General features: G+C 38.2%; 1 protein-coding gene across 2 annotated transcripts in view; it reads right to left on the bottom strand.

Moving 5' to 3' along the window:
- The window catches only part of LOC136692879 (testican-2-like), a 42,750-nt gene that overhangs the window by 11,306 nt on the left and 17,254 nt on the right, over positions 1–14,190 (bottom strand). The window contains exons 2-5 of one of the 2 annotated variants that reach the window (XM_066666603.1): positions 10,840–10,848; positions 9,994–10,039; positions 2,774–2,888; positions 146–230 (exon numbers count right to left, since the gene is read on the bottom strand). In XM_066666603.1, coding sequence (XP_066522700.1) covers positions 146–230; positions 2,774–2,888; positions 9,994–10,039; positions 10,840–10,848 — 255 coding nt within the window. The remainder of the gene's footprint in view (positions 1–145; positions 231–2,773; positions 2,889–9,993; positions 10,040–10,839; positions 10,849–14,190) is intronic. The other variant, XM_066666602.1, reaches the window with a different exon arrangement.

Below are 14,190 nucleotides of genomic sequence, written 5' to 3'. Positions count from 1 at the left end.
CTCACTCCCTTATGCAACTGCAGTCACCTCATAAATATTTAATTTGTTATATGCTGAGAGTGAGAAGGGGATCAGTGGTGTGTTTGTGCAGCTTTATTTGCACCTATGTTTGTGTATTAAGGCAGTGCTATTTACATGTATGTACCTGTGAAGCATAGTTATGTCCATCAGATCCACACACAGGGTTTGCTGTTGACAGTTGGCAGGGTTTGCAGTTAACATGTCTGACCCTACAATACAAACAAATACAACGGCAGTGTCAGTGCATAATGGAGTAAAGCATCTTTTGCTAAATGTAGGTGAATGTGTATAAACTAGCGTCACAACGATTAGTCAAGAAAGTCCAATGCGTTCATGATTAAAAAAAACAATGTCAGTGTAGATTACTGTTTGTAGTACTTCTTGTCCATTTCCTTATATTCTTTACATTTAAAAGCCACATTAATATGTCTGATTGCAAATCAGCCTTAACACCCTGTCGGTAGCAATATAGATCCTGCTGTTTCATCTCATTAAGAAAAGAAATCATTTGTGGCAGAGACAGATCTCTGAATGATTGGCAGAGGAAATGGGAAATAAACTCAACAAAGTAAGGTCCTCAAAAGTCACAGCATGGTGCAATGCTCAATATTCAAAGAGGAGATGGCATTTCACAGCAGCAAAACAATGATAAATAAATTAAATATAAAATACCCAAATTATAATACAGTTCCTCCTCTTTATTTATTATTGTACAATATACAAAGAAATGTCTCTTTCGCGTTCAGCACATCCATTGCAGTGAACTCACACACACTAATGCATTAAGGGCAATGAGCATTTATCAGATGAATCATGCATGCTAAAATCGTCAATCAACCTTTTCTTCCAGAAGAAAACTCAAAAGGCACAGGCAGATGTGCCTGACACCATTTGCCATTTTTAAGACCCTAAATATATAAGTTAATCAGATGGGCCTTATACTGCCGGAAAGTCTATGAGATGTAAAATAAGGATGGGGGTGTAAATCTATACTATACCACTGACCTTCTGGTCCCAGATACACTACTCTAACCATTAGGACACAGCTGACCCCAGTGTGTCAGTACTTGTTTATACGGCTAATAACAGCCTGGTGCAGCTAATGGTGGACTAAATCCTATCTCCTGGATGAGACAAATATTTCAGTGAATGTATGTCCAGTTTAGTAATATTAGTACTGGACATATCGAGGTTTTGGATTGTGGGAGGAAACCGGAGCACATGGAGGAAACCCAATCAGACACAGGGAGAACACACACACGGAATTCGACCCCACAACCCCAGGACCCTGCAGTACTAGATGAAACTCAATACATTCATTAGCCTCTGATAATAGTATAATCTGTATGTCCAACAAAAACAAAAACAACAACAAACAAATAACTAACTTACTCAATGTAGACAACTGTACTTTTAAAACCAATGTTGTGACAGCACTGATAGCGGATGAGTACTGAAGACAAGGGGCGGATCATTTTTAACAACATTAAGTTCCTTGTTCAACATCATGTAGTTACCAAAATTACCCATGATCCATTAGTAAACTGCCTTGACCTTTCTTCTCAGTGTGGTGGTTGGCTGAATCTTTGATTGTGTGATCAGACAGTATCACCCTGTCAGCAAAGCCACAACTCGGCCATTCACCGTTGAGTTTGCAGTTAATGGTGCTGAGAGAGGGAACCTAACAATATCACACGGTCTCACAGACACAGTCACAGAGGAGAAATAAATGCCCATTGCTGCGGATATAGACTGCAGGCAATGATGTTTTGGCCCATTAGTTTTGCCGATTATGCTGTAGCTCTTTAGAGCAGTTTCTCACAGCAGATAAAATGGAGAACACAGAGTAAAGACAAATACTCACTAAGCACACACATGCACATTAAGATGTGAAACTTAATTTTATCATCATTGCAAAGCAGTATTTGGACTCTGCATTTTACCTATCTGTGGCAGTGGACACACACACACACACACACACACACATTTATAAAAATACATATGAATGATCTGGACAGTGAACACCCCATACCCAGAGTGGCAGGCAGCCATTTTGTTATCCGGGGAGCAGTTGGGAGTAAGGTGGCGTGTTTAAAGGCAATTCAAGCATGCAGGTTTAGGGAGGAGAAAGTGCATTTTCTTTGACCCAACTGCCATTTTCCATACACGGAATCACCTTTAATTTTCTGTCACATGTTCATAACTGGCTGCCAGACCCAGTGTTAAGGATAGTTAGGGGAGGTACCTCAACCTGAGAACATGTTGAGCCCCCTTAACACATATACATTTATAAATGGAACTGAAGTTGCCAATAAAATTAATAATTTCCTCTGAACTAAGGCTGAAATGTAACATACACAACATTCCTGGAGAAAAAAAATCTAAAACATTCATTCATTATCTGATAGATAAACAGAAAATTATATAATGTTTTACGCATAAATCTTGCATACAATTTGACTCATCAAAGGACAGCCAACCGCAATGTTTAAACACGTGTGATTTTAATGACTAATTATTTAATGAACTAAACTATGTGTACTTAAACTCTTAAAAACAATCCATTAAAACATGCTATTTTTACAATGCTGTCTTGGGTAATACCTGTATCACCAGGACAAAACCATGCCCCTGAAAACTGTATATGCAATTACATTTTAACACCATTATATAAATAACACACTGGTAACACATGATTAACTTTTAATGTTTTTATATTCAGTAGACCAGTATGCAGTGTACTGTGACTTGCCTGTGCTCCAGTTTCTTGCGATTGATGCACATGGCTCGCTGGTAGCCCTGGGCCACACACACCTTGTGTCTGCTGCATTTCACCTTCTGACATGGGTCCTTGGTTGTGTCCACACCTGTCGGGCAGCAGAGATATAACTGAACTATAATTAAATCACCGTTCCCCTTTCAGCAGGGTTTCTGTACCCTGTTCTAGTCTTTTTCCCCACAATGTCTGCAGCTGCTGAGCTGAATAATATTCATTACAACATTGAAAAAAAAAAAAAACAATGGACGTGAATGGGTACTAATAAAAAGTTATAGGGATATGATGCACTAAATAAGAGGCATACATCATTTTTATAGCTCAAGTGAAAAGCTTTATTTTTATCTATGAAATGCAGGCATCTTAAAACTTGTCTTTACTTATCTCAGCTTAGACTGAATATGAATAATTCAAGGGAAGTTGAGTCAAAAAAATAAATAAATAAAAAAGACCCAGGAACTGTGAGAGAGAACATGCTGGAAGCGAAGCTTCGTTAGAGAAAAACGCCATCTGTTCCAAATGTCTGATAGCAAAGCAGATAAACAACTAGATAAACAAACATCCTGAAGCCCAGCACACATTCTGATTAAATAAAGACAGGGAGATCGTCTTCAGAAGCCATCATAAAAAGGCTTCACACAGTCAGGAGTTTTCTCTTCCACTCTCTCTCCCCCCTCCTCAGCAAAACAAAAAACAATCCCTTCAGTGAGTTCACTGAGACAGAGCGTTCTTCTCCGCAGCGGCAGAGCACTCGCTTTCACAGACCTCTCACACAAGCTCCTTTACAGAAATATCTCAATGGTGCACTGGGTGAAAGAAGACAAAAGTTGATGTTAAGGGGTGAATTTGATCAAAAGAAAAAAATTCTGACTGACTGATATTCTAGTGCTGAGAGCTTATGCTCTAAACATTGGTAACTTGGAGAGGATGGACTGCATGTTTTGTTTTGGCCTTTTTCTGCATGTCACATCTCATCTCTCTCTCTTATTCCTGTCACTCAGCGAGTGTAATAGTCCTTAGCTAAATCTCACTGCTGAAGCATGTGACTCCATACACCAGCACACGCAACACTTATTATTCACTCTGACAGCTTGCTCAAATGGTTAAAGCTTCTAACTGGTGCCCAGGGAGATACTGCTTCCAATCTCAATCAACTGAAAGCAAAAAAAACCCAAATAATTTCTAAATGTAAAACCAGAATATAGTCAAAAAACTAAAAAACAACAGCTGAAATTCACTATGTTTCAAACAGACACGACTGATTTAAATAGACCCAATGGAATGAAGTATGGTAATAAAAAGATTTCTCAACCTTGGAAAATCACTTTCTCTCTCTCTCTCTCTCTCTCTCTCGGGTAATTCAAATAGTGAATAAAAACCTACAGACAAGTTAAACCTCAGCCACGTATAAACGAGTTGTTATTTTCCCTTCAAACATAGAGTTTCACCATAAAGATGCAAAGCTTCTGACTGTAAATAACTGTGTTTCCCCACAATCATAGAATCCCTTTAAAGGCACTCACCTACATAAAAGAAAAAATGTAACTATTGCAACATCTTTTTTGGCTGGTACAGTGGCAAAGTGTCACTGCCAAACATCTCCAGGGCCACAGTACCCTGGGTTGATCCTTGCCTCCAGTTGCTGTCTTTAAGGAGTTTTTACTGTGTACTCTCTTCTTCCTCTGGGTGCCATGGTTTCCACCCACCATCAAAAAACACATGATGGTTGGTCGTTTGTCCACAGGTGTGAGTGTGTAACACGCTGCAATGGACAGGCTCCCTGTGTAACATGTATTCCTGCCTAGCATCCAACGTTTGGAAGAAACCCTATAGGTTAGGTTCCATAAATATATTGGAGAAAGAAGATGCTTGTCCCAACATCTCCTTCTATGTACACTGCAGTAATAGCATGTTTGTCAGGTCACCACAAGATAAACCATACTGTTCAGGGACTAACACCTTGGGCACTAACAAATGCTGTTTTACCCATTGCTTAGAGGAAGAGAACATCAGGTACACTTAAAGATGACTTCAAATGAGTGGAGTGCACACCCTTGTTATAACAAAAATTATCCAATGTAGCCCTATTCATCCTCCAGATTATGTTATGCTTGAAAGCTGCAGAAAAACAGGACTGCAACTCTGAACCTATATGATAAGGAACGCAGAAAGTTTCATACGGATTTCTGTTGCAGGTATAAGATTTGTTCAAATGCTGAACTCTGAGGCAGACAATTTAGATGCATCAGACAGAAAGGGTATATGCAGCTTAATCATATTGGACCTACGAATGTCCACATGGATATATTCTGAGACTGACTGGAACTGTGTCTCAAAAGATTTGTTTACTCATTCAGTAAAACCTATATAGATTGTTCTAAAAAGTAACACTAAATAGGTACCAGTTAGTTAGACCCTAGACAGATATTCAAACAACACATATTTTCACCGGAAACATTGATTATGATATTCACTAAATAAACAAACTGAAATTTCAACCATAACATTATGACCTCCTTGATTATACACAACTGCGACCCTGAAATTGACAAGCGGAAAAGATGATGATGATGATGATTCTACCCATATTTTTACTATTCGTATAAAAATCTTAAATCTCTGTGAGGAGTTGGTGTGTTTTCCCCGTGTTCGTGTGGGTTTCCTCCGGGTGCATTGGCGACTCAAAAAGTGTCCGTAGGTGTGAGTGCGTGAGTGAATGTGTGTGTGTGTCTGTGTTGCCCTGTGAAGGACTGGCGCCCCCTCCAGGGTGTGTTCCCGCCTTTCGCCCAATGATTCCAGGTAGGCTCTGGACCCACCGCAACCCTGAACTGGATAAGCGCTTACAGATAATGAATGAATTAATTAATTAATCTTAAATTTTAAATTTGAGTACACATTTAAAAAATATGTTCTCAGACTGTTAATCAATCTATATATATATATATTTTTTTATGTAAATACTCATCATTGGCCTTAAAAAAAATAAAATGCAGCTTTAGTCTCTGGTCCAGCTCCACAGACTTGATTCATTGTGTGTAGGGGTAAGGGTTACAAGTATTGCCTATTGCTTGCAAGAACAGAACATGTGTACAAGACCTTATTGGCTGCAGTGGACAAACAAGGCACACACAGACATGTCTCCCTTGCTACGTTTTGAACAAAGGTCTGTGTAATACCAAGGGTAAATGTATGATGGAGAGTTTGTTTCTCTCTAATGTTTCTAACACAGAGGTTTATAATAAAGCAGGCTTTTCCAATACAGCAGAGACTGGTAAAATCTCATTTCTCACATTCTGTCATAAGTCATCCTCCTCTCAACAGGATCAACATTAAAGACTCACTCATAATCCAATGCCACACTCAGCTGCCTCTGGCTTAAATACATGTGCAGATGAAAAGATATTCATTCTCATGGAGTTTCCATGTTTATAATAATTGTAAGAAAACGCAAGGATAAATAACTGTAATGTGCACTGGGAGGATTAATAGTGGCTGTGGTATCTCTGCATGATCACCAGCTGCAGGTGTGTGAGTGTATTACAGACCAAATAAGGTGAAATTGGTCACATATTTCCCACTATGCCCCACCCCCCACTTTTTCTCAGCTTGATCCTGTTCTGAAGATGTTTCCATAGAAACCTTAGAACATAATGGAATTTCTGCAGCATAGCGACATGCTCATTCATTAATAGATGTCTCTCTCTAAATGATTCACTCCTTTGCTGCCTCACAACAACCGTTTAAAAGAGCCCATGCTACTCCACTTCAGAGCAGGAAATTAGCTTAGCAGTTTATCCTAATCAGCTTGTTTTTGTTTATTTGGCTAGTTTATCTCCTCTCTCTGCTGCTTTCATCTGCTCCTGAGTCCTCATTGGCCCAGCATGGCTACTGGAGCCGATTTAAACTTCCGATCCAGGGCTACAAATGTCAGCCAAAACATGCGCTACAAATACACTAGAGAGAACTACATTGTAAGCATGGTAGTCACAGATAAATTCTAATGAATTGCTCGGAGTCAGAAGAACTAAGAACCAGCACACAGAGTTTAATCTTTGTATCTTGGTTCAGCTAATCTGATGTAAATCTTGAGTCATTAGCTTAGCTATCATTTTTCTAATGGAGAACAATGCGACTTGATTCAGTTAAGTAAACAGCCATTTGATACAAGATTCTGTTAAATTCAAGCACTCTTCATATCTGTCACAACATTTCAGAGGGTCAATGTGGAAAAACACCTATATTACAGACAATGACTGATGTCTAATATCTCTCAAGTAATTATACTGTTCTGTATGTGAGAAGAGGTTACTGTTTAGCAGCTAAGCTGCATCAGCAATCTAATTAGCTGTTTTATAACTCAAATTCAGTAATGCCTTTGCATTGTTTATTCCTGCATAGAGATTCTATATGCTACTTTATGTAACATTTCTTCCTTTATTCTTGCCAATAATGTTCACCACAAAATCATGCTTTGTAGTGACTGGCAAGTGTGTAATTGCACAAGCACACTGGGTACTATCAAAAATGTACTTAACAGCAGGTCTGTAGTTAGGCACCTAACTTAACCATTTTTCATTTCTATCAGCAAAATGTAATTATAGTTAACAACATTACAACCATTCACATATGGAGAACGGGCTTGTTTAAGTCTTATGGATACACTGATAGATAGATAGATAGATAGATAGATAGATAGATAGATAGATAGATAGATAGACTTAGGATGCTCTATTTAAAAAAAAAAATAGCGATCAGTCTGCAACTGAAGTAAATTATGCAAAGCTCAGCTGGCAAAGCAATTGACTGGAATTAAAATCATTCTCTTTAATTCTTCAAAAATTATATATATATACCCAAGGAATCCAAGCCATTATCAGGCAGAAATCCTAGCCAGGGTTATAATTAGTGTCATAGGTTTTAGAGTTACAAAGCATAATTGGTGGTACCTAATTAAATCATTAAAACCATGTTCAACAACATCAAGGGAATATATTACAGACTGGTTTTCATGCGACAAAGCTTTTAAAGATTAATGGTTATGACTAAAGCTACTAAAATGGACACAGCTAATGATGGTAAATAAAGCATCTGAAATGCTGAAAGATAAATATACAGCATCGATTTATGGATAGTTTGAATAAAAACTATCCAAGTAAAAACGTAAAAAATATTTTGTAATATGCAGGATTAACATGCCATTTGTTTCTGATTGACTGCTCTCCCCCTCTGATTTCTCTGTCTTTTAACTCAGCTGGAGAGGGAGATGACACTTGCACCGCAGAAGCAAATCCTTTGGCGTGTTGATTAATGCTGTACAGCTGAACTGAGGATGCTCCTGTCTCACGGACACATTAGCTATTCTCACTGATCTGAGAACTAAGAGACATGAGTTAAAGGCAAAAAGGAGGTCTGCTCACCCTCAGCCTTTGATAAGACACATGTGAGCTTTGAGAAATTGAGTGGGTTGATACCATTCACATTCAGCCACAGACTGTAGGCTTCATAATAATAATTTAGTTCTTAACTCCATTTATGCTCCTTATGCTACCAACTACGGATCACACAACCTTAATCTTCTAGACAAATATCTTGGAATGGTTGTGATTATGTGTGTCTGAGCACGATGGCTGTTCTGTTGATGGCTGCTGGTTTGCAGTCACGTATACTCTCCACACAGTGAAAAGTTCTGTGACTAAACTCTTGTAATATTTCTATAAGTCTTTAAGGAACCTCTTCATTGATGTTTGTATATGGCATTTTAAGATATTCTGCTTCAAGTCATAGAGAATGTTTTGGTACTGCATAGAACATATTTTCTAATCATTTTTAGGCAACACTATGTTTACAGTCATATGTATTTTCTTATGTATCTGAAATGTTTTTGTGGAATAAAATCATTACTTGTGATTTTTATTTTTACCTACTGCGAAGGAGCGTTTTAAAATGCAAACAAATGTAATTGTTAATAATTTATGAATCTAACATGTAATTAGAAAAGCAATGTAATAAATCAATAATTGTTAACTTCTAAAGTTTAAAAATGTTTTCTGTTGAAATTACTATGAACACAGTGCATTTTCAAATGCAGTAACGCAGCAACTGCTTAGAGATTTTGGTTTTTTTTTTACTGAAAAAATGAACATTTTGAAATGTCAGCAGGCCATCACCAACTGATGATAACTAGGGCTGGGAGATATGATTAAAAAACTCTCTCGATATGCTTCAAAAAATGGCGATATATGATAGGATATTATGAAAACCATAGCAAATTATAATGCCAAAATATTAGTCTTTATTTTTAACACCAAAAAGAAACATGCTGCATTATGTAATCGTAATTATCAAAATGTATGTCTAAGGAATAGTGATGTCCCGATCAAGTTTTCCCAATACGAGCCTTTAAATATTGGATATCTCCCGATACTGTCCCAATCTGATACTTAGATTTTCCTAGATACTACTGTTACACAGTGCACACTTCAAGTAAACTCACATCAAGAAACAAAGTGCAAGCATTCAAGCTGCTGCTTAATATTTTTTATAACAAAGTAAACAAATGCTGTCCTCACAAAGAGTTCACAGTATACATAATTTAATTTCATTTTCAACCTTATTATCAAATGTGATTTTTATGTATAAAGACTTACTTTGATTCTAAAAGTCAGTCAGTTTTATTGCCATCACAGTTGTGTTGAGAGAAAAAATATATATATATCCATTGGCTGCAGCACTAAATGATGGACAGCTAAGTCTGGCTACAGATTGGCTAAATAAAAGTGAAGACCAAAGAAAAGTGCATTCTCAGATTGGGAGCCAAGGAGTATCTGCCCCTCCTCTGGCTGAGGGAGAGGAGTGTGTTTCATGGTCTTAACAGCGCTCTTATTTGGAATTAAAACTTCACCACTGGTTTAATTTTTGTCCTTTGTTGACTTATTCACAGTTATCAGAAATAAATGTGCTGAGAATTGCTCTAATGGCATACACAAACTATGACAAGCCAGCGTGGTGTGTGTGTGCGTAGGTGGGTGAGAAATGTAAAGTACACAATTCAGGAAACAGTGTTTTGGCATACAGTTTTTTAAACTGATTCTCATAAAACCTTAAAACATAGGCCAGCACCTGAAAACCTGAAAATCTGGGAAAGCCCTGCATGATGCAGACTTGGATCCAAATTCATAACATTATATTGTACTCACTTTCCTCAGAACCCTGTGGATCTTCCACGTTTCGGACGTAGTCATCCTAAGGAAATAATTAATATTATATGTGACATGAATTGCATATGTAATATTAAAGGAAGCTTAGCAAGATTATTTGTTTTTATTGGAAAAAAAGCACAGTTGTAATTCTTTTTAAAGGTCATTAATCAATACATCACAATCGCAAACCTGCAGTTTACACAAAAGTTTCTGTCACCATGGGAACATAGATCATAACTTGACAAAAGTTCACACTCATGGAAACAGAACCAGTGGAAACTCAATCTGTGCAACACACTCAGCACCTAGAAAAAACTGGGTAACAGTGTGCAGCAGATTGGCTTCACTAAGAAACTTTTTATTTGCTAGCTTCAGCATAATTCAATCAGCCAACGATGTCAATGTTTACTTGTTTTTGAGACATTTTTGATAATGTACTCCCAATATCAAACCTAACAATACAGTGCTATACAGAATGCCAATTAGAATCCATGTGTTTCATTTATTTATTTATTTGATGACTTGGTAGACCACCAAAACTGTCATAATCAGTTAAAGAGTACCTAATGATCTTACTATTGAGAGATAAGAGAAACCACCCTTCACTGTTGGAAGACAATTCAACACTATGTTTCAGAAAAGCTATGTAGCTGTCAGGGAAGCTATTACCAAAAAAGACATTAAACAAATAAGCTGCTGATGTAGTTATAACATGCATGGATCATCCCAAAGCCCAGACATTAAATCATTGAATATTAAATTATAATTACTACTGCAATTTGGAGATGGGGAAAAAGGCCAAAACGACACAAAGAATACAAGAGATTAGAAATTGTGACCTACCTCCACTTCCTTCAGTTGTAAAAGTGAGAGCAGCGGTGGTAAGGAAAACAGAAAAAAGAGAAAGGAACATGTTAGTGAACGGACACATAAGAAGCGAGCCATGCCATGCACATGATTTTGTCTCAATTGTGTTTTTACCAATATTTTGTGCTGATTTAGGGAGGACAGATGAGTGTTCCAAGGATAGCACATAAAAATACATGAGTATTCCAAGGACAGCACATAAAAAGTTTATTAGAGCTGATCATGATAAGCTACAGCTTATGAAATCTGGCTGGATTCCTGTTGACACAAGCATGTGATCACTGTTCTCCTATCACTGTGTTAAATGGCTTGGCTGAAGTGAATGAGCACATGTATTTTTCCCCTCAATCTGGCACACTGCAGTTTTTGGCGAATCTTAAAGGAAAAATCATGATAAATTTTTAACAAACACTAAAACATAAAATAAAAAATGACTTCCAGACTTTTGTGAAGGCTCTCTGATGAGTCAGCTCCGAAGGTCTATCTCCATTTTTCTCAGTTTTTAGTTTATTACATCATTTGAACACAACAGCTCTCCTTCACATTGTATGGACATATCATGATGAATGAACCAATAGATATGCTGCAAAATTACATGGAATAAAATCTATTTACATTAACTCTTATTGAAAGTTGCTATTTTTGGAGATGCATGTTTACATTGGACAGCAACAATATTAATTGTTATAGTACAAGTACTTTGGGGATCACTTGCATATGCCTTTGGAATACATACAACATCCATCCATCCATTATCTGTAACTGCTTATCCATTTCAGGGTCACGGCAGGTCCAGAGCCTACATGGAATCATTGGGCACAAGGCAGGAATACACCCTGGAGGGGGCGCCAGTCCTTCACAGGGCAACACACACGTTCACTCACATACTCACACCTACAGACACTTTTGAGTCGCCAATCCACCTACCAATGTGTGTTTTTGGACTGTGGGAGGAAACCGGAGCACCCGGAGAAAACCCACACAGACACGGGGAGAACACACCAACTCCTCACAGACAGTCACCCAGAGTGGGAATTGAACCCACAACCTCCAAGTCCCTGGAGCTGTGTGACAGGTCTTTATAATTTTACAGCTCATGTAGTTTTCTGTCAGTTCTCCAAATTCATAATGGAGATTACTGCCTGTGACACATTGCCACTGAATGCCCTGCCACATACCCACACACAAGTGTTAAATATTAAAAGTACTGGCACACCTACACTATCCATACACATCATTGTATGGAACATCATCATCATCTAAAATGTCAAAAATTACCCAAATACCAAAATATTTCTAAAATTTAAAATCTGTCAGATTTTTGACATTCTGATCCTTCATAGAGCTGACACAGTGAAAGAATCACCAGTGTCACCAGCTCAACACTGCGATATGCGATATTGCTGGTCCAAATTACTTATTTATCCTGATTCTAGTGCTATAGTCCTAACTGTCAGCTGGAACCATGCTGAGATGTTCTCTTTGAAGCTGCTCCATGACTTGGTGGTGGTGGAGGCAGTTGGGCCTGGATAGTTGGATGACAAGTAGCTAGATGAGATCAATTCTATGTATTTTCCCATTTCACAGCGACCCTTCTGGCACAGATTTTGCATATTTGCCTTGTCTAAATTGGCTGATATACCCTTATAATTTTTCTTTTTAAATTTCTTTAAACAAATGTATTTAACATTCATTACCAGCACAAAAGTGTAAAACAAGGGGGCAGCCTTGGCCTAATGGTTAGAGGACCGGGCTTGGTACCGAAATGTTGCCGGTTCAATCCCCAGGACCAGCAGAAACATCCATGATGTGCCCTTGAGAAAGGTTCTGAACCCCCAAACGCTACACTAGTGGGTGTGTGTGTTCACTGCCACAGATGGGTTAAATGTGAAAGACACGTTTCGTTGTATGTTTTCCATTAAGGAATAATTGCATATTACATTACAAACCTTGCAAATCACGGAAAACATCTATACATTGCGGTTTTGATGGTTGCTTGTCATTCCTTGAGGTTGGCTGGTCAATAGAGCGGTATTACAAAATTGTGGTTATAGCATCAGCCCTAATCCTTCAACATGGAGGACACAGAAACACAGAACACACAGAAAAAAGAGATATTTCTCTAAAACTAAACAATGGGGAAACATATGTTCCTTCCCAATGATCATCTATGCTTAGTAAACACTAAATGCTCAGCACCTCTCACACCATCTTTGATTGCTATTACTCTACAAATGTCCACTGCCAAAGCAAACACAGCTCCATTTGCTCATTTTAGCACCTAATGTGTAAATAAAAACCTTCAGTCATCATACATCCCCTTATGCCTAGCAGAAATGTGAGATACAAATAAGAGAGCTGTTTTTATACTTGCTTGGTTTGGAGTCAGCAAGTATGATTATCTCGACAGATCCTTGTTACAGCTAATCATTTAGTACAAACAGTTAAATGATGTCAATAAAGGAATAGGAAATAGTTACAGGGCAAATATTTTTTTTGAAAGATCCAAATGTACAAATACAGCATCAAATGCATGTGACACCGTTCCAGATTCAATAAGAAATGATAAGTGCACTTCAGTTACATGACCCTTTCTGCACTCACACCAAGCCCAGACAGGCCCACTGTGACTGAGGAAGTGGCAGGGTTATATAAGCTCTGTTCTTCATGGCAGAGGGTCCTTAGGGTCTCAGGATACATAGCAGTGAACATCAACCCAGAAGGCATACTAGAGCAGCGCTAGCTTAGCCGATGTATTGCAGGATGCTCCGGTTAATGGAGCATGACTCTCCAGATGCTACTCAGACCGTACAGGGCCTGCGTTAATGCTAATGCTAATCCCTGGCTGCCAGAGGTTAGACATCAACCCGAATTAACCACAGATCCAGTAGTATGATGCACAATGGTCAATGTCCTTGAAATGAAACCAGTTATGATCATGTCTTATCACACATCTACATATTTTGGGCCCTATAAACACACTTGCATACATCTGGATGGATACCACTGGCCTCATTCTACACTCATAAAGACTCTTAACAGTTATCTAAAAGCAAATTTCCTCTGGCACATATCAACACAATCTTTAGTTCACTGAATTACAGCATTAATGAACAAGACAAGAAAACATTTGTAAAATGCAGCATGAGCCAAGATTACACAAAGCAGTGGATCTGTTTCAGCTTCTATTCATGTTGGTGTCTCTTGTGTCCCTGCTTAGTGTAAGTGGAGCATGACCTACTGGGAGACGCTGAGGAAATTCAGCCTGGATCACATTTGCATGTGTAAGCCATGCTGGTCCAGCCTGTTCATTCGAATAGTTCACAT

The sequence above is a fragment of the Hoplias malabaricus genome, chromosome 3 (genome assembly GCF_029633855.1).
Source record: "Hoplias malabaricus isolate fHopMal1 chromosome 3, fHopMal1.hap1, whole genome shotgun sequence".
In the NCBI taxonomy this organism is placed as follows: domain Eukaryota; kingdom Metazoa; phylum Chordata; class Actinopteri; order Characiformes; family Erythrinidae; genus Hoplias; species Hoplias malabaricus.
This window is presented reverse-complemented; position numbering and strand designations above follow the sequence as displayed.